General features: G+C 39.7%; 2 protein-coding genes across 4 annotated transcripts; one reads left to right on the top strand and one right to left on the bottom strand.

Annotated features, from left to right (window-relative positions):
- Positions 1–1658: 1658 nt before the first annotated feature.
- On the top strand, positions 1659–5811 carry LOC144708960 (transcription factor TGA2.3-like). Of its 2 annotated transcripts, none has more exons than XM_078582434.1 (12): positions 1659–1952; positions 2064–2201; positions 2420–2523; positions 2969–3039; positions 3130–3327; positions 3604–3669; positions 3765–3824; positions 4078–4155; positions 4246–4297; positions 4455–4726; positions 4793–5041; positions 5421–5811. In XM_078582434.1, the coding sequence occupies exons 2-12, from the start codon at positions 2104–2106 to the stop codon at positions 5565–5567; spliced, it is 1395 nt and encodes a 464-aa protein (XP_078438560.1). In that variant the 5' UTR covers positions 1659–1952; positions 2064–2103; the 3' UTR covers positions 5568–5811. The 2 variants fall into 2 exon arrangements, with proteins under 2 accessions (XP_078438560.1, XP_078438552.1); XM_078582426.1 differs by having other exon boundaries at positions 1660–1952; positions 2075–2201.
- Positions 5812–6043: 232 nt separating this feature from the next.
- On the bottom strand, positions 6044–16638 carry PYD2 (pyrimidine 2). 2 transcript variants are annotated; one of them, XM_078582413.1, is made up of 14 exons: positions 16483–16638; positions 14082–14233; positions 13835–13990; positions 12231–12291; positions 11880–12149; positions 11583–11794; positions 10420–10540; positions 7885–7972; positions 7723–7801; positions 7339–7426; positions 7193–7233; positions 7047–7099; positions 6811–6967; positions 6044–6357 (listed from the first exon to the last, which is right to left on the bottom strand). In XM_078582413.1, exons 2-14 carry the CDS (start codon positions 14217–14219, stop codon positions 6172–6174), a joined length of 1650 nt encoding a protein of 549 aa, XP_078438539.1. In that variant the 5' UTR covers positions 14220–14233; positions 16483–16638; the 3' UTR covers positions 6044–6171. The 2 variants fall into 2 exon arrangements, with proteins under 2 accessions (XP_078438539.1, XP_078438543.1); XM_078582417.1 differs by having other exon boundaries at positions 12240–12291; positions 16483–16637.
- Positions 16639–19548: the final 2910 nt, after the last annotated feature.

Here is a 19548-nt window from a genome sequence, read left to right as displayed (position 1 = left end):
GAAAGAGAGGGAGGGAAACAGAGAGGGAGGGAGAGAGAGAGAGAGAGAAAGAGAGAGATGGAGACAGAGAGGGAGGGAGAGGGAGAAAGAGAGGGATGGAAACAGAGAGGGAGGGGGAGAGAGAGAGAGAAAGAGAGGGAGAGAGAGAGAAAGGGAGGGAGAGAGAGAGAGAGAGAGATAGAGACAGAGAGAGAGGGGGAGAGAGAGAGAGAAAGAGAGAGATGGAGACAGAGAGGGAGGGAGAGGGAGAAAGAGAGGGATGGAAACAGAGAGGGAGGGGGAGAGAGAGAGAGAAAGAGAGAGATGGAGACAGAGAGGGAGGGAGAGGGAGAAAGAGAGGGATGGAAACAGAGAGGGAGGGGGAGAGAGAGAGAGAGAGAGAGAGAGGGAGAGGGAGGGGGAGGGAGAGGGAGAAAAAGAGGGATGGAAACAGAGAGGGAGGGAGAGAGAGAGAAAGAGAGAGATGGAGACAGAGAGGCAGGGGGAGAGAGAGGGAGAAAGAGAGAGATGGAAACAGAGAGGGAGAGAGAGAGAGAAAGAGAGAGATGGAACAGAGAGGGAGGGGGGGAGAGAGAGAAAGAGAGAGAAGTAGACAGAGAGGGAGGGAGAGGGAGGAGGAGAAGGAGGGAAACAGAGAGGGAGGGAGAGAGAGAGAGAGAGAGAAAAAGAGAGAGGGAGACAGAGGGAGGGAGAGGGAGAAAAAGAGGGATGGAAACAGAGAGGGAGGGAGAGAGAGAGAAAGAGAGAGATGGAGAGAGAGGGGGAGGGAGAGGGAGAAAGAGAGAGATAGAGAGAGAGAGGGAGGGAGAGGGAGAAAGAGAGATGGAGACAGAGAGGGAGGGAGAGGGAGAAAGAGAGAGATAGAGACAGAGAGGGAGGGAGAGGGAGAAAAGAGAGATGGAGACAGAGAGGGGGAGAGGGAGAAAGAGAGAGATGGAGACAGAGAGGGGGAGAGGGAGAAAGAGAGAGATGGAGACAGAGAGGGGGAGAGGGAGAAAGAGAGAGATGGAAACAGGGAGGGGGAGAGGGAGAAAGAGAGAGATGGAAACAGAGGAGGGATGGAGGGAGAGAGAGAGAGAGAGAGTGAGGGAGAGGGAGAGAGAGGGAGACAGAGGGGGAGGAAGAGGGAGAAAGAGAGAGATAGAGACAGAGACAGAGAGGGAGGGGGAAAAGAGAGAGAGAGAGAGAGAGAGAGAGAGAGAGAGAGAGAGAGATAGAGAGAGATAGAGACAGAGAGAGACAGAGACACAGAGAGGGAAAGAGAGAGAAAGGGGAGGGAAGAGAGAAAATGGGAAATGTGGTCAACGGGGTGGAGTTTTAGGCCACGCGCACCACGCGAAAGAAGAATAGTTGACACACGTTGACCAAACATAACTCGAGATTAAAACCCAAAACGGCAAAACCCATCAATTCCCCCGGCTTATTGATCCTCTAAAGGCTTAATCGGCCGCCACCTGTCCAAACTGGACGGCTCAGATTCCCCAGGATGGCGGCGCACGTGGCGCCTTCTCGGGCCCCACAGGATCTAGATAACGTAAGCCAGCTAAGCAATCGCTCTCAGCTCAACTGGGTTCTCGCCACGTGGCACGCCCAAGGGGAGATAAGGCAAAGAGGGTCAAAGCAGCGTGAGAGGCATTGAGAAGAGAGCTGGAGAGGCGACAAAGAGGTTGTCAGGATCTGGGCGCCAGAAAAATTGGATTTTTCTCATGATTATCGAGTCAAAATAGAAATTGGGGCGGCGGGTAGACATAAAAAAATAATTTGCCCCAACACCCAGCAGAAATTTTCAGAGATGGGTCGAGAGTTGACTATATTTTATACGATTTTGCTAGTTTTCTGCAATTTGTGGTAACGGGTTCGATCGGATCAAAGTCGGGAGAACGGGGGTGGAATAGGGCAGAGGTTGTTCTTCGTCTGTTCGTTCTGCTGGGGGCTTCTCATTGATTCTGCAGGTTAGGTTTCGATCTTTGAATGTTTGTCGAATAGGGTTTCTGGATTTTTTTTTCCTGTTCTTTCTGGATGATGGGTTGATTTTATCTTCGGGGGTTTTTTTATTTCTTGAGGCTTATTTCAGACATTTGGCGATTGTGGTGATGGTATTTGATGGGGAGTAGGAAGTCTGGGATCGCCGTGCAGGATGAGCGGGAAGTGGCAAGCCCCTTATCGAGTTTGGTCCCTCCAATCTCCGTTTTACCTGCTTCGTAAGTAGTTCATACCCGCTTTATTCGTTCTCTAATCGTTTCTTTTATTTTCTTTTCAATTTCTGCTCCAAATCAAACGCATTCGCGCTTGAGTTTGTGCTTTTTATCGCTGTTCTTGTGAAATACTGATTGTGTAGTTTGCAATATTTGTGAACGGATGTTGACCCAGATTTTGAAATTGATAATGTTTATTTGTATGTTTTTCTTGGTTTTATCAGTGGTTCAGAGGACCGAAGTATGCCCAGCTCTCATGTTCCTGACTTTGGAGCGCATGAACGAGCCCTTGGATTCGGTCTACAAAACCCTTGTAACATGAGCCGGGGTATGCTTTCTATGTTGGGATATTGTTGATGAGACTTCATCATCATCATCAATACAGTTTATCAAATGACCAATAATAGTGAGGAGAGGTTTTTTCAAACAAAAAAAATAGATTTTGATCTTCGTTACATTGTAATTCCCAGAGTCTTTCGCTCTATACATCTCAATAAAAGAGTTTTTTAAACTGAACTGTATTTATAGTTTGTCTCTTTAGAGTGGAATATATCCTCTGTTTCAATGGGCATCTGTTCGTTTCATTTAAATCTCTTGGGGAGCAAAATAAACTAAACAGGTGAAAAAAAAAACCTGTCTTTATCTTAAGGTGCAAGAAATGTTGTCTAATTATTACTACTTACATGACAGACAAGGTCGTTACAATTAGTTCTTTTGTGCATTTATGATTTTTCTTATAATCTTGAAATCTGATTTTTTGAATTTCTGCTCAGACATATTCAACTTGAAGTTTAGTGGGCAGTCGGCGGTCTCGAATGCCCTCGGATATGACGCCATGGGTAAAGTGAGTTTTTGAATTCCCCACTATTAATTAATTCTAAGGGGGATTTGGTGTTTCATGTTCTTAGTTTTTGTGATTTATATTAATTTCTAGGCGATACCTTCTCCTGATCCAACAACTCCAGACAGTAGGAGCAGATCTCTTTCCGCATCGCAACAAAAAGGGGTGCAGAGCTTTCCATCGTTGCCCGGCAATCAGTTTGAAAACTGGGGAGATTCCCCGGTGGCAGCTGAAAAGAGCCCAAGAACAGATACTTCGACTGATGTAGATACTGATGAGAGGAGCCAAGGGGTGAGACTTCTGTTATTTTAATTACTAAATTAATTCTTGAATTAATAAGTCATTCACAAACAATGTTTTATGATACGATCTTGAGTAACCACTGCGTTTTTTGGTTGTTGCTAACATATATTAAAGAGTACATTGGGCTTAAACTGAAACTGCCAAACGTTGATTTTGTTCTCTTACTTGGTCATCTTATCTTAATGAATCAAAACCCGTTCTTGAATGAATTTTTCTGTAACTTGTGCTCACTGTATACGTCTTTGTGGCTTAAAATATGAACAGAAAAATGCAATGGTGGCTGTGTCCGATTCTAGTGACAGATCGAAGGACAAGGCAGGGGATCAAAAAGTAATAGGCCTTGTTTGCTTCATTACTTTGGTTTTGATCAAGAAGGCTGCAGGCATCACATTATTTTCTTGTTTTTTTTTCTTTTTATATTTCAGACACTACGCAGGTTGGCTCAGAATCGCGAGGCTGCGAGGAAAAGCCGTTTAAGGAAGAAGGTATGATGCTCATTCGTCCTTCAGTAAGCACATCTAGGTGTACATAGATCATCATGCCTGAATGATGGTATCGCCATAGACATGATTTCTTGGCTGGTGACCAAATAAACTCTGATCATCGCAATTTTTATTAATCAGATTTTAAAAACTACCGTGGCTTCGATGTTTGTTGCATTTTTTTAATTGGGATTGTCTGTTCTTTCAGAAAGAATTTATTCGGTTTATATATCTATTTCCATTTTCATCTCTGAAGGCATACGTCCAGCAGCTGGAAAGCAGCAGGTTGAAGCTCAATCAAATTGAACAGGAGCTGCAAAGAGCTCGTCAGCAGGTCTTTACTCTACTATTCTTACAGGAATTTCATTTCTTTTATCTTGAGAAAAAAGAAGTTATCAAATTTCCTCCGATCCTCTTCATCCAGGGAATGTTCATTTCAAGCTCAGGAGATCAATCCCATTCAACCAACGCAAACGGTGCGCAGCTCACGCAACACTCAGAGAAGAATTATTAAAGAAGCATTATAAATTTGAATAATAATTTTTTTTTTGAAATTAAAAGAGGGAAGCCCACTCGAACTCGGTGGTCAACCCAATAAATTTGATTAATTATAAATTCACCACTTCCTTACAGGCGCCTTGACCTTCGACATGGAGTATGCCCGGTGGCTGGAGGAGCACAACCGCCAGATCAGCGAGCTGAGAGCCGCAGTCAATGCACATGCGAGCGACAACGACCTTCGCAGCATTCTCGACGCTGTTATGGCGCATTACGACGAGATCTTCAGGCTGAAAAGCGTCGCTGCAAAGGCTGATGTGTTCCACATTCTGTCAGGCATGTGGCAGACCCCTGCCGAACGGTGTTTCATGTGGCTGGGCGGCTTCCGGTCCTCTGAACTCCTCAAGGTTTGAGTCAACACTCGGTCTTGAGGCTTATAGAAGCTCCTAATATCTTGATTTTTCGGTGTTCAGCTTCTGGTGAGGCATTTGGAGCCGTTGACAGAGCAGCAGATGGCGGGCATCTGCAACCTGCAGCAGTCATCGCTTCAAGCCGAGGACGCGCTTTCGCAAGGCATGGATGCACTTCAGCAGTCGCTGGCTGAGACTCTGGCTTCTGGGTCCCTTGGCGCCGCTGGCTCTTCCGGCAACGTTGCCAATTACATGGGCCAGATGGCCATGGCTATGGGCAAGCTCGGAACTTTGGAAAACTTCCTCCGCCAGGTACCTCCAAAAACCCTAAACCATGAACCCTAAATCCAAAAACATACGTTGACCCATCGCGTTTTCTCTTAGTCGAATCGAACAAGCTTGAGGGGAGGCCTTTTGGATCAATTGATTTTTCTCCTGAGCATCCCCTCAAGCTTGTTCAGGAAGTCATCCGGTATTGATCAAAAAGATCTCCCCTCAAGCTTGTTCGATTCGACTAAGAGAAGACGCGATGGATCGAAGTATGTTTTACATTGATTTACATTCACGTACGATCTTCATCGTCCTTGAGGATTGGCGGATCCAACAAGTGAACAATAAATACGTAACCTCTCCACCCCTTTTGGCATCTTGGTGCAAACATTTCCTGAAATTGGGTTTGTATTCTTGGTAGGCGGACAATCTGAGACAACAAACGCTGCAGCAGATGCATCGGACGCTCACTATTCGGCAATCAGCACGTGCCCATCTGGCAATTAACGACTACTTCTCCCGCCTCCGGGCACTAAGCTCACTTTGGCTGGCCCGTCCTCGTGAGTGAAGGGTTTGGGGAGCTGAACCCACAACCAAGACCATCTTTCATGCCTCTTGATACATGAAGATCGTTCATTCATCCATCCCCCTTGGGCTTGTGTAACAACCGCAGAGAGTAGATGGTAGTCAGGGTATCAGAAGTGTTGGGGTGACATGCAATTATGATGAAATTTAACTTAATTGTTGGGGAAATCCCAGCTATGTAACAATCTTGCTCGTCTTGTTTTGCGATATGCATTCCCTTTACTAAATATTACAGGATGAAGGTGACCAGCATTTAAGATTTGATGCTTCGGCCGGCTTGATAGGCCACCCACGTCTGGTGATCCAATGATATAATTTTATAAAAAAAAGATAATTCCTGAACAATTTCCATGAAATTTGTATTGATGAAGATGTGAAAAAGTTAAGGAAACCTGAACAATAATGATACATTTTCGAGTTCCTCGCCATGAGATTTACAACTAGGTGGCTTGCCAATGATGATGCTTATCGGGAATATTTATTTCTATCGGTATTCAGTTTATGAAAACAAAGTAGTTCATCTTCAGCTTCCACGGCACCGCATTCTTATGAAAATAAATAAAGGATCTTTTTCAGTTTGCTGGCTACTAGTTATTGACACGTCGCACAGGAGCCCGAAGAGAAGACAGATAGTTCTCATCCATTTTCTTGAGACCATCGAAGAGATAACCAAAGGGTGGCATTTTTATATACCTACCAGAGCCCGGCTCTACCTTAAGCTCGCCATCTTCCCACACGATGCGCCCTTGTGAAATAGTGACCTCTACTTTTCCCTAAAAACAAAATTTACAAATTGTTGTCGTAGATCAGGCAGAAATATCCAAGCACAATATATGTTAGAATACTGAAGTAGCAGTGATTCAATAAAACTGAATAACTGTATTATTGAATCTTAATCAATTGCAGTAAAGCAGAACAGGTTTGATTTCAGGACTCAACCTTGGACTCCATTTTTTAAATAAAGATCAATATGCATAAGTTTTCTTTTGAAACATTGAAAGGGGCGATGGCCCGACGAGTCGGTGACCCTCCCAATCATTATGCATAAGTAATGCGAAATGAGTCATATGTTCAATCTAACGCTTGAAAATCAGATATTCCTTGTCAACTTTCATCCTTAACAGCAGAAAAACAAAATACCCATTTGGGATGAAATGACAGAAATATTGCTGGTGAGGATGGAGTTTGAAGAAAAGATGTACACTAACGGATTCGAGAGAGTTTACCTTGCCACTCTTGCCTTCATAGACATTAGTATCAGATCTGGAGTAGTGTGAGGCGGCTGAGATCTCAAAGCTAGAATTGGGGTTGAGTATGATTAAATCAGCATCAGAACCGGCTAGTATGGCTCCTTTTCTAGGATAGATGTTGAATATTCTAGCGCTTCAAGAGGAAAAGGGAAAAAAAGCATCAAGTATGGCGTAACTCAAGTGACATGAATCACATGGTGATGTATGAGTACCATTCAGTGCTTGTGATTTTAACGTAATCTGTAACTGAGATTTTACCCGTCTCCTGCATCATTAGATAATAATGGGCAGAGCTGATGGTTATTAGAAGAATTTCACTGATTGTGGGTGAAAAAATGTAGCCGTCGACGAGGCTTACCACCATAAGATCCCAAACCAGATGCATCCTTTCCTCAATTCCTAGCGATGTCACAGATGTAGGGGAGAAAAAATGACACAGAAGAACGAAAATAAACTCTTGAAAATATTTCAGTAGGATGATGAAGATAAGAGTAAACCACGCACCGTTCACACCATTGGGAATCTTGCGGAAGTCATCTTTACCAAAACCTTTCTGTGTGGAGTTGAAAGTACAGTGATCTGTTCCTACAAGCTGGAGAGTTGAAGCAAATACATTACAAACTTATTGAAGACATTACTAACTATTCAGTGGTGATGGATCCGATCTTATTCATAACTTATTAAATGAAAATTTAACTGAAAGGACATGCTTCCCTGCTTTCAAGAATGAAAACGAAACTTTGCATTGAAAATTACTTGACACAGAATAGGTCACCTTTAACTTAAATAATTCATGAATTTTTCTCGACGATTGATATATACTATCTTTACTTCCATCTAAAAACAAAAATGATATTTTCTTCAGTGCATAAGGTGTGGAGAAGAAACCTGGAGAGTTCCTGATGACAGGGCAGCTTGAAGAGCTTTATCGTGCCCAGATTTCCTGATTGGAGGGCTCATAACGTACCTGGATGGAAAACAACGTAGAGATGAGGTGATAAATGAGGGATAAGAGGGCATAGAAGTCTCACAAGGGATTTATTTTCTTACTTCGAGGCAGTTTTAAAGTCAGGATCCCACAACCACGAATCGTCAAGGATCAGTCCCGACACGACAGGTTCTCCGATCACTCTTTGCCCTGAAAAATTATAAATTTCAGGGAGTTCAATAGGTTTAATGCCTTGAAAGGAATAATAGAAAACGTGGAGAAATAAACATTTTCAGGACGAATAGATGCATAACTACATTTAAAGGTCAAAGAAAATCAACAGAATAGATAACGCTTAACAGAGCAAAATGTGAAAAAAGCAAAAATCGTGACAGCACTCGCAGCACTCTCAAAAAGGAGGGTTAATACTATTTAGTCGGGAAAGTTAATCGAGGGGAAATCACCAAAACGGTGTTGGATAAGCTTGAGATCATATTGATTGATCATTAAACTAGAAACAGTGAGTGAAAATTAGTTCATCATCCAAATCATCTTTTATGTAATGCGAATCAAGTTCACTGTTATTAATTCTTCATGTTGCACAGGATCATGTGTGATTCTAATCAAAAACTTGTTGCCACACAGCAAGTGAATAGATTTCTTCTAGAAGTACATCTTGAGAACTTCGAGAATTCCTTTGATCCATGTAACATCACATAATCCTTCTAGAATAGCTCGGAGTTATGTGTTGGCAGTTAATGGCTACACCTCCCCAATTCTCGGTCAGACAAGAGAATGTGATATGATCACCAACCCTCCCTCCGTTCCTTGACTGTCCCTCCATCCTCGAGTTTCCCCTTCCCCCCTTGTTTGTTCCTCAGAACTCAATGAACATGGGTTAACCTTTAGAAATACATTTTTTGGTACAGGCTGCCACGGTGTTCTACCAAATACCATGCACATACACCGACATTGTTGAAACAGAGTGCGACCCTTGTTTATTTTCTACAAATAAAATTTCTTCTGGAGAAAAGCATAAATCAAGTTCTAGGAGACTGTTTATTCGAAAAAATGCTCAAGTGTAACCTAGATACTTTAGATTTATTTCAATCTGCTCTAGATCAAAGGGGGTAACTCCATATAAATCCCTTCAATCTGTATTCCATGTAAAAATGCATTTTTAATGTCAAATTACTCAAAAACCAAGCCTCGTTAAGCTGTTATCACTGTAAGAATGCAAAAAAAATTAGCTTGGCAGCTAAAGCGAAAGTTTATATACTCCAATCCTCAACTAGGGATTATCGGGCCTCTCACCAAACCAAGGTGTTAACAAAGGGCCTACACAACATTTTTGAGGAAACATGTCCCTCGCCATACATCCCATTTTTTCGTATATACTTTTGTGTTACCGATGTATCTGTATATAATAAAATCTAAGAAATGAGAAACAAGAATGTGTTTATTTTCTCAATGAAGTATTCTGCTCTTTCGCATGGTATTGATATGATTCACAACAGGATCTGTCAGCGCTCTAATGTAAGAAGACAAGCCTGACTCACTATGGAGGCCCAAAGGCTCAATAACAAGACCTCTGCTTAAGTCCCTTCTACTCATGGAAGGGGCCAGAAGCCAGACATGAGTAGGCCACCTACCCTCCATTATTGTCACCTCTCCCTGGTCGTAACTCTCTCTTCCCCTTGCTCTGCAGCCAGAAAATCCAGCGACATTCCTCCAGCAATCTTTCCTCACAACCTGTTTTACCCGTTTTTCTCTCTTCAACTGCAGGAACATCTTTATTCTCTTCTTTACCCTCCTGAACTTCCAAATTCTCTTAGATCGTTGGACGTTCAATCCCATATTTGAGATTATTTTGGAAATCATTGAGCAAGAGTACAAAGTTACAATACATACCCATCTAAGTTGTATCAGGTATCAAGATAGTCAATCCCTCAGGTGCTCAAATCAGAAGGAAACATATATATCTGAAAAGAAGGTTGTCCCAATGGATGAGCCTTCTCTGTGCTTCACCAGGTCCGGGAGGAGTTGATAAAGGTATGACTGGACCAGATGAAACCCAATTGACAATTAGGAGATGGTACAACCCTAGTTGGACTTTAGAGAGAAATCATATGCTCATAAACCTACCGACATAAAAAAGAACTCATCCCAGCAAATATGATATCATAATCAGTCAAGTTTGCTGTGGATTGAACAGAAATTAAGTTGACCATTTATTTGGTACGTGAACTAGTAATATAAACCTAAGGATTCAACTAGGATGGTGCAGGATCCAATTGATGCTTGTGAAAGAAACCCTTGAGCTAAGGCAATTGATAAAGTGCCCCTTAAAATACGGGTTCTTAGTTCTAAAGCTGGTCCATTAATGAGACATTGTTCCATTCCTGTGCTGTTCCAATCCAGCTAGCCCCATCTCTCTAATCTCTTGCCCCTCTTCTATCCATACTTTTTTTCATCCCTCCTAAGTTGTTCCACAACCGACCCGATTCTTAAAAAACTTTATCCATTGGAATTCCAGAAGGAAATAACTGATTTACTCACATTTCCGATCGGAGTCTTATCAAAACCATTGACTACCATAAGTTCTGTGCCAGTATGAACATTTATAAATAAAGGATTTCGAAAAATACAAGACTGACCTGATTTTCGAGCCTTTGCTATCTCTTCCATGGCATCAATGCTCATGACATGAACTACGTATAATGGTGTATTCACAAATTTAGCCAAACGAATGGCCCTAGCAGTCGCCTCTCCTTCCAGCTGTAAGAGAAAAAAACATCAATGAAATATGAAGATAAATATATCGGAGAAACTCAAACCAAAACAGCCAAATACAATTATCTGATAAATGGTTGTTGAGGACAAATATCAAATGTATATAAAAAACTTAACGGAAAATATCATTAAAAAAGCATGTGCCGTTATTAAACAGAACCTGAAACTATATCACAGATGAGAGAGTCCTCTTTAAGTGATTTCAATACTTTGCATCAATTACAAAATAAATACCTATTATGTTTAGTACTTTGATAAGATTCTTGATTTTTTCCACTGAAAGAAACCAGAACCTCCAAGGAAGAATTCTTCTTGAAAACCTCGAATCGAACAAGATACCCTTGGATCAATGAAGAAAAAGTAGCTGAATGCGAGAATAGATGTCTAGAGAGAAGGTGGAGGAAGGAGGAACAGAAAATGAAAAGGAGACAATCAAGAGCAAGCCCGAATCAGTTCTTGCTCGTCAAGCGAGGAGGATCTCCCGCTGGCCTGATCACCAGAGCAACGTCCAAGAATTGATGACCCCCTTTCTTGGCTTCAGCCTTTATTTATATCCTTATTGTCCCGCTCTTTTTATTCAAATCTCCACACGTGCATCTATTAGATCGCACGTCTGACGTCTCTTCTCTTGTTCTTTCTTTGATATGTCTTCATGAAGCTCTTATCATACGTCAGGTACTTCTGTGGCATTGATTAATCATTTCTTGGTATTCCCATATATATTTTGAGTTGACCAACACTGGAATATTGATATTCTTTGAAAAATGAAAATTTGGAATCATCCTCTCTGTTTTAAGGAATTGATATGAGGCTTCCTCAAGTGATCGAATCTAATAAATTAGATTACACATGAAATGGCATGTTTATGATCTATGGAGGTTATTAATGGCCTTTGATCTCGTAAATATTTTTTTTGGAAAACATTTGGTCTCAAAAATTTAAGCCAAAAATGTTCAGATCAAGTGGTCTAATCAATGTAATGCTTTTTAGAAAGTATATGACATAAGGATATAAGTTGAGAATTTACCACGGGTGGCCTTGAAAGGGCATGCCCTTCTGGTCCTGAAATACCAAGTTCAATCATCTTTCTTTGCCCTTCAGCTACGGCGTCACCATTTTCAGCATGTACCATAGCCAGTGCGCCAAGAGACTTGCACTTTTCAAACCCTTGCAGGAGAAGCTCATCATGAATCATAAGTGAACCCTTGTATGCCATGAAAAATTTGAAAGAGTTGATCCCTTGAACAGGAAAAATGAGAAGTAAGAATCAGAAAGGAGTGATTAATTTTGACCAGAAAAAAAAATTGATGGAGAATGTAGGAACCTTTTTCCTTGACCATAGTCTCCATCTCTTTTGAAATAGCATCATCCCACTTTGTAATGGCCATGTGGAGGCCATAATCCATGACTGAGTTCCTCGTTTTCTTAACATATGCATCAAATCCAGCTGTCAGGTTCCCATTTACAGGTATAACAAAGTCAATATGCATGGTCGTTCCCCCTGCAAGTGCTGCTGCCTGGCCACTATAGAAGTCATCCACTGTTTCTGTTCCCATGAATTCCATGGCTAGGTGGGTGTGAGGGTCAATGCCACCTATAAATTCAAAAATTGATAAAGGAATCCTCGGTAAGAAACCAAAAACTAAGCTTTTTAATACCAATATTGTGTTATTACTTTTCTCACCCGGCATGACATACTTCCCCGAGGCATCAAGAACCGTCACATCACAAGGAGCCTAAATAAGATATTTAAATCCATAAGAAATTGGCTAAACCTCATAAACATTTGACACATCATAGTAAAAAAAAAATTAAGAAAGCCATTTCCCATATCAATGTAGACTCAGCTTCTAATGGAGAATATTTTAGACATAGATAAATATTTCTAGCCACTCTCTCTGGTCGTGGTCGTCATTTTCTGAGGTAATCTGATACAGTTCCCATTAGAGTATATGAGAAAAGAGAAAGAAGGGGGAGCCAAATAAAGAACATTGACCGGTCAACATGCACCTAGGGACCTGATGCCCCATGTGGTGCTGACATGGCCACTAACTCCCAGTCTTGACTGGGAGTGGTAAGGGAATAAATGATGCCTATTTTTTTTGAAATTAAAATGATGCCTATAAATAAGAGGTGAGACCTCAAAGAAAGGAGCGGCTGGCAGTTGACTTCTTGGAGGATGTGGGAGATCTTGGAGAGACCAGCTGTATGCAGCAAGGGTCTTCTGCCAACCAGAGGAGCTAGCTACAAGAGGACCGGCGTCCACTGGTATTTCTATAGAAGGATCTGGCTTGGAATTGCGATATTACTCTGTAAGTTACATTTCGTGATTGTTTTTCTTATCAATTCGATACAGATCCTATCACAATCCCGATCCTCCATAGATTGAACGCTAAGAGAGTGGATCTGATATAAGAGCGCTCCAAGAATTTCCAGAAATATCAGAAATCTTTGAGTCAGAGAGTTCAAGAATGGGAGAGATCAATGATAGAGTACACGGAGATTCAATGAGGAGGAATATGCCAAGACCAGCCAGATCGGGCGAGTCTTCCTCTGGACAGGGTAGATCTCCCATTCACCAGAGCATGGTGCACTGCAGTAAAAAAATCCACAAAGTGTCCTCACATTGTCGCCGTCCCCTCTTATTTATAGAGATCAATGTCTGCCTAGCTTTACTTATCACATGCTGCTTGAATCAAAACGTGTGGAATTTTCACGCTTCTTCCTTCACATATTAGTTAGAGGAAGAGTCATATTACAATGTCATCAAGAAGTAAGAATAAGCAGTGATTCAATATGGTTTTAGGTTTAGTACAGATGTCATCTTTACATTTTTAATATTTAATGATCATATTTGGGTAAAATGGAGATGATATATGATATTAATGGATGCATTATAAATATCATCTCTACAATTGATCTTGTACTATCAAAATGTTGGGAGAACGATGACTGAAGATTTATTCAAAAGTTGCAATTACTCTTTGAGAAAGCAAAATGGATGTAAACTAACTGACAGTACTCTTTGAGAAAGCAAGTCCATCACTTGTGGAGCTAATCATCACTACCACGAAAGCTTTTCAAGATTTGGTATAGTTAGGAATATTCTTAGACAAAGGAGTTTCACAAGAAAACATGGCAAAAATGTTGGAATTTGTAAAAAGATTAGCACTTTTTTCCATTTGTAACAGATTGATGAATTAAAATATGTAGATTCCTTAAGATTATGTGGGTATTAATGTTATCTAGTGGATAATTAATTTTGCTTCCTGTGCTTACCTCAATATTAGGTCTTACAGAGACAATTAAGCCATCTTCAATGTAGACGTCTGCTAGCTCCTGGTGATGGGCATTTACCACGGTACCTCCCTTTATTAGGATCTTAGATGGAGAAAAAGTTCCTGGATTTACATCCTGGGATTTGAGCTTGCAGAACTTCAAACACAAAGTCAGATCAAGTAAGAACTCAAGATTCATCATCATAGAATTGGCACATTGAATCTTAGATGTGTCACAAGCTGCTTACTCCATGGTCCTCACGTGTCTCCTTTGAATAAGTAGCCTGCATCATTATGGAAAGTACAATAAAGATGGTAATGAGGATACACGGGGAGAAATAACATTTCTCTTGGTAGTGACCAAACCGAAGTCTTGACAATGCCATAGCAAAATGGAAATCTGCAAGAGAGAAAGAACCGCACAGATGCATTAAAGGTCCTATGCTTGGATGCAATGAAACTATCAATTGCTTCCAAAAGTATATTTGGAGTTGACAGAAAATCTGCGTGAAAGCCAAAAGGAATAAAGCTATGAGAATACGCAATAATCTTCCCATCTTTTTAGGAAATTGACGAGCTTGAATGTCTTACATTAAACAGATAAACATCTTTTAAATAGTAAGAAAGAAAATCTCGCATTGCAGTGAACGTTCAATATCCAATGGGCATAATAAACCTCTTCTAGACAAAGATACTTCAGGATAAATGCAGATTATCACTTTCTAATGAGTATCACCAGTTCACCGTCTCAAAGGCCATAGACTATGGATCTCCTGGCATCATGTCAAGAAAGATAGGTTTCTGGAAAGATCTTAATGAAGATAAGAACATGGCGACTGCAGGGAACATAGGCACCTACTGGACCAAATGATTTGATACCTAAACTCTATACTGAAGCATTCACACAAGGCATTGTAGCATCGGAGAGCTGATAATTTAGTAAAAGACAATTTAACAGAAGGATACACAGAAAAAGAATCATTATTTATGTTTTCCTAAACATGCCGGGGATAAAGATAAAGAGCGACAATCTTCAGGCCACAGGGCGTCACAACTGGGGACTCCAGTTCACAGTTCCCATTACACATCTCAGCTGCCAGCCAGATCGTCTCCAGTACAACATCAACTAAAATATGGTGTAACAAGTGAAGGAGGCTTGCTAACTGCTAAATGTGTAGACATGCAACGCCCATGGAGTTTAAGAGAGAGCTTTTTTAGAGAATTTTCAGTATCTTGCCTTTATACAGCTTTCTTGTAGCAATTATATTAAACCAGTAAAATGGTAAGTTTCATAGTCTCAACAGACCCCATTTTTTGTGCAGAATATCAAAGGAATAGATGGGAGAAATAGGGGGGGATAGAGAAGGGAGAGAAATAAGGCAACAGAGAGAAAATGGGAGTCAACGTCTTGTCATTTTGCTTCGGGGTTAAAATATGTTAACACTACAAAACATACGAACGTGACTACATTAAAGTTATAATACAAGAAAACTATTAAAACGTTAGTCTCCCTGGACCTGGAACATAGAGGTCCCTCATGCTCAGCTTGGATAGAATAAACTTAAGTTGACTTTGAAGTAGAGCTTTGGTAAAGATATTGACGACTTTGTCAATGTAAAGACTGCCTAGTGAATGTCATGGTACGCCACTTCTAGATGCTTTGTAGGTTACTGGACTACAGGGTTATAGAACATAAAATTATATCAAAGTTAGATACAAGAGAGATTAACCCAGAAAGTTCACTAGCAGTATGAGCCATGGCTGAATCTCGGTTTCAACACTTGATCAAGAAATCACCTCTAGTTTTTTTCACTCCAAGTGACAAGGTTTCCACCAACATAGATGCAATAATCACTTCTAGATCGCTGATTTTCCAGAGAGACTTTGTATTCGGCATTTGAATATCGCAATAGGCAAAAGTGCCCAGGATTGGTGAAATGCAAACTGTTGCCAATGGAAGATTTGAGATAGCCAATAAGCTTCAGGAATATGTTCCATGAACTGACTCAAATGACCAACCACAAAGGTTATGTCCAGTCTACTGACTATCAAGGATCAGAGCTTCTCTACGGGTCAACATCGATATCCATCTTCATGTAATTGTCAGAATACTGAACAAAAGATCTCTCTTTGTGATAATAATTGTCATTTTAACTATCATTAATGTACACCCAATTTACCGTAGCACTCATTTTTTCTCTGGGCCAACAAATATCCGGATATCAACTCACGCTCGTTTTCAGTAGATAAATGGGTCAATTTCTCAACAACAGACATTTCTTTGGCAGCATCTTGCTTATCTTAGTCTATAAAAAATTTAACCAAAACCAAAGTTTGATTTTCCAAGTAGACATTAGTTTCGGCCAAATACTTTCTTATGGGCCAATTTTTTAAGTATCATCATGATTTATAACAAGCAGGTAAACATTATATACTCCGCCCTCACCGCCAGGGCAAGAAAATAGTAGACTATAATTTCTTTATCAATCGAAGCAGGGAGAAGGCAAACAAAAGATGGAGAAATCAACACGTTCACGCGGCATGAAGACAATCGCGGCAGCAACAAATCATACGTTCATGATAGTTTTGCAAGCCATCCATCCAATTCTCAAGATTATCTAAGAAAAGATCTATGAATTGCTCTTATACCTGAATCCAGCAAATGAGATGAACCGGAGTAGATCTTCCGAACCTTCGTTGAACGATTAACGCTTTGCGTGATTGAAAGACCAGAGCGCTTTATATGGGTAGGAAATACAGATCAACTCACAATTCAAAACTAGACTTGGTTTCCACATATATGGGAGTGGATAATTCAATTGATGTTAATGATGTTTTTAATATTGCATATGATACTTTAAATATATCCCTTTTCGTTGTTTTTGGATTTCACAAAAACAGTAATTATTGTAGCATGATATGTAATGTAAAATAATAAGGTATCACATTCCCCTTGTAAATAGGGTAAAAAGGTTTTTATTACAATAATATCAATACATGAATTAATTATTTGATTCAATATTACATTAATTGTTGTGATGAAAAATCATGTACTGATGAAATGATGTGGATCACTTGTGGTTATTAGCTCTGGCCTTTGTTATCATGCATAGTTTCGGAAATAAATGATGATTGAGTAATTATAGAGAGTTTGTTATGATGTCAAACATAGCTAGGTATGATTTCAGAATAAATAAATCCGGTAATTTATTAGGGAATACAATTTCATTAACCTTCGTTCATTATGGAATATAATTTCAGAAATAATTGATAATTTAGTCATTTTGAATGAGGTAAAAAATTTTAATTAAACCTTTTTATCATTTTTAGTGTATTGAACGTCAGAATTTGTCTATGTGAGTCTGTTGTGAACATTAAACTGGTTACTTTCACCAAGAAAAAGGGGGTTAATCCGTTCACTATAGAAACACTTTTGATTTTTTTAAGGTTTATCATATCTAGAGATATTGATATTATTGGATTTATTAACTAATATTGAATACTTTCTCTGAGTTATCAATATTAAATACTTCTCTTTGTTACATAAATGGATTAAAAATATTTCACCACTAAAAAAAAATTTAGAATTCAGAAACGGTAAATAACAGAAATATGCAAATAAAATAAATACAAAAAATGAAAATAACATAAACACATAAATACATAAATATGTAAATATGCAACTACATGCTTACAAAAAAATATAAATGTGGAAATACATGAACATTTAAATATGTAAATATATAGATATGTAGCTCTATGACTATGTAAATACATGAATTCAAATATAAATAAATAAATAAATTTTCACAAATACAGTTTTGTCTTTTGATTATGTAGTGAATCAATGACAAAAATGGAATCTTTACCTAGTACAATTATTTATTTATCTCTTTTAATTCATATTTTTCCGTAAATTTTGACTTTGATTTTTAAAATTTCAACATGCTTTTTTTCAGAACCATGTGACCAAGTTTATAGGCTTTACCAAACCAAAACGGATCTTTGACGCAACCGATGTTGTATCAAAGTTTAGGTATATGTATAGGTATTTGCCAAAAAAGATACAGAGACTAAAATTGTCATTCCCTAGTCACTTGGAGACCCTAGGGGCCCTGACCTCATCTTGGAGACTACCACTTTCAGCTATCAATCCATTTGCCAAAACAATCCTTCCCAGGCCCAAACCTTGCCTCAACAACCTGGCATGTCTACAGATTGACATCCCACTATGGGGATTGGCGCTCTAATGGAAATAGGATACCACTCCGGGGATTGGTATCCTATTTCCAGATATGTATACATGTTATAGAAACATGTTGGAAGCTTCATGGGAAATCTCAACTCAGCCATAGAAAAGCCTTCATCAATCTAACTCGTCATAGAACAGTATGGCAGTTTGCTCAAACCCAAGACATTATCCTTGGATCTATAGCTAGTGAAACTTCATCTGTCTAAGAGAGCTATGTAGTGCCATCAATAACTAGAGAACCCTTAGCAGAGTCATCCTTGGATCTAAAGCTATGTTAGGAACTGGGACATCTCCAAAAAAACTTATCCAATATCCTCACTACCCGGGCCAGGGATTTAGTTGCATCATCTTCTTTGAGTCATTCTCCTCTTATATCGAGGGTGAATGATCTCATCTTGACCGCTAAATCATCTTTGTGAGCTTGTTCCTGTATTCGAGGCATGACTTGTCTGAATCTCATGGTTAGAGACTTGGAAGTTCATTATTATTCCAGTGTGATGTTTATAATAAAGTTCATGAATACATACAGTGATCTAGTAAATTATGATGCTATCATAATATAGTGATTGCTAGTCTTTAAACATGTATTCTAACTATTCCTCTTTAATGGATAGTCGAGATGGACATCAACATATTCGGATAGAATAACACTATCTGATCCTAATTATACATTAAGAATGGTTGGTGGTGTGGCTATTAGTGTGGCGACACTGAGGAAAAATAATAGTTGCCCTTGGGAATAAGATTTCACTAAAGTGATCCGAAGAATCCCTGAATGGTATTATACCTAAATGTCAATCATGTTGATTCACATTATGGTTGTATACATGATCCATTGACCTGAGACACCAAGGACATCTCATGGATGGAAAACTACCTCATGGAGGTGAAGGATGGAGATTTAACATGGTGGTGTGATTTATATTTGCGGCCACATAATTTCTGTCACATGACTTTTGGGTTCTATGGCCTTGACTTGGTCGAAATGAAAGTAATTCATGCAGCGGAAGACAATGGAATTGAAACGGTATCTACAAAAGATGATTAAATCTCTAGGGCATGGATCAAATCTATGATTTCTTAGAGCATCAAGTGAAACGTGTTGAGATATGCAAATGTGCATCCTCCAAATGTTTTAACATGATCCCTAGCATGTCAAACGATCCTTCACCTCGACGAACTCTTTTTTATGCTTCATCCTCATTAGTACACTGTCCTAATCACATTAGGAATGGAGAGGAGTTATAAAAAGTAGGAGAAGGGGGAAGTCCCAAAACAATTCTGGCCTCGGTGAATTTCGTCTTGGGTCTTCCCCTATTTACACTAAGTGGGTATTTTTCATAAACCCTCCCCCCCTGAATTTAAGTATATATCTTCGGACATCCAAAGACCATTTTCATGTGACCCTCTGGACATGTATTAGTCTATTTAATGACTCTAGTGACCCACTAACCTTTATTAAC

This window comes from Wolffia australiana, chromosome 1 (assembly GCF_029677425.1).
Source record: "Wolffia australiana isolate 7733 chromosome 1, ASM2967742v1".
Classification (NCBI taxonomy): domain Eukaryota; kingdom Viridiplantae; phylum Streptophyta; class Magnoliopsida; order Alismatales; family Araceae; genus Wolffia; species Wolffia australiana.
Note: the sequence above shows the minus strand (reverse complement) of the source record. Positions and strands in the feature narration are given on the sequence as shown.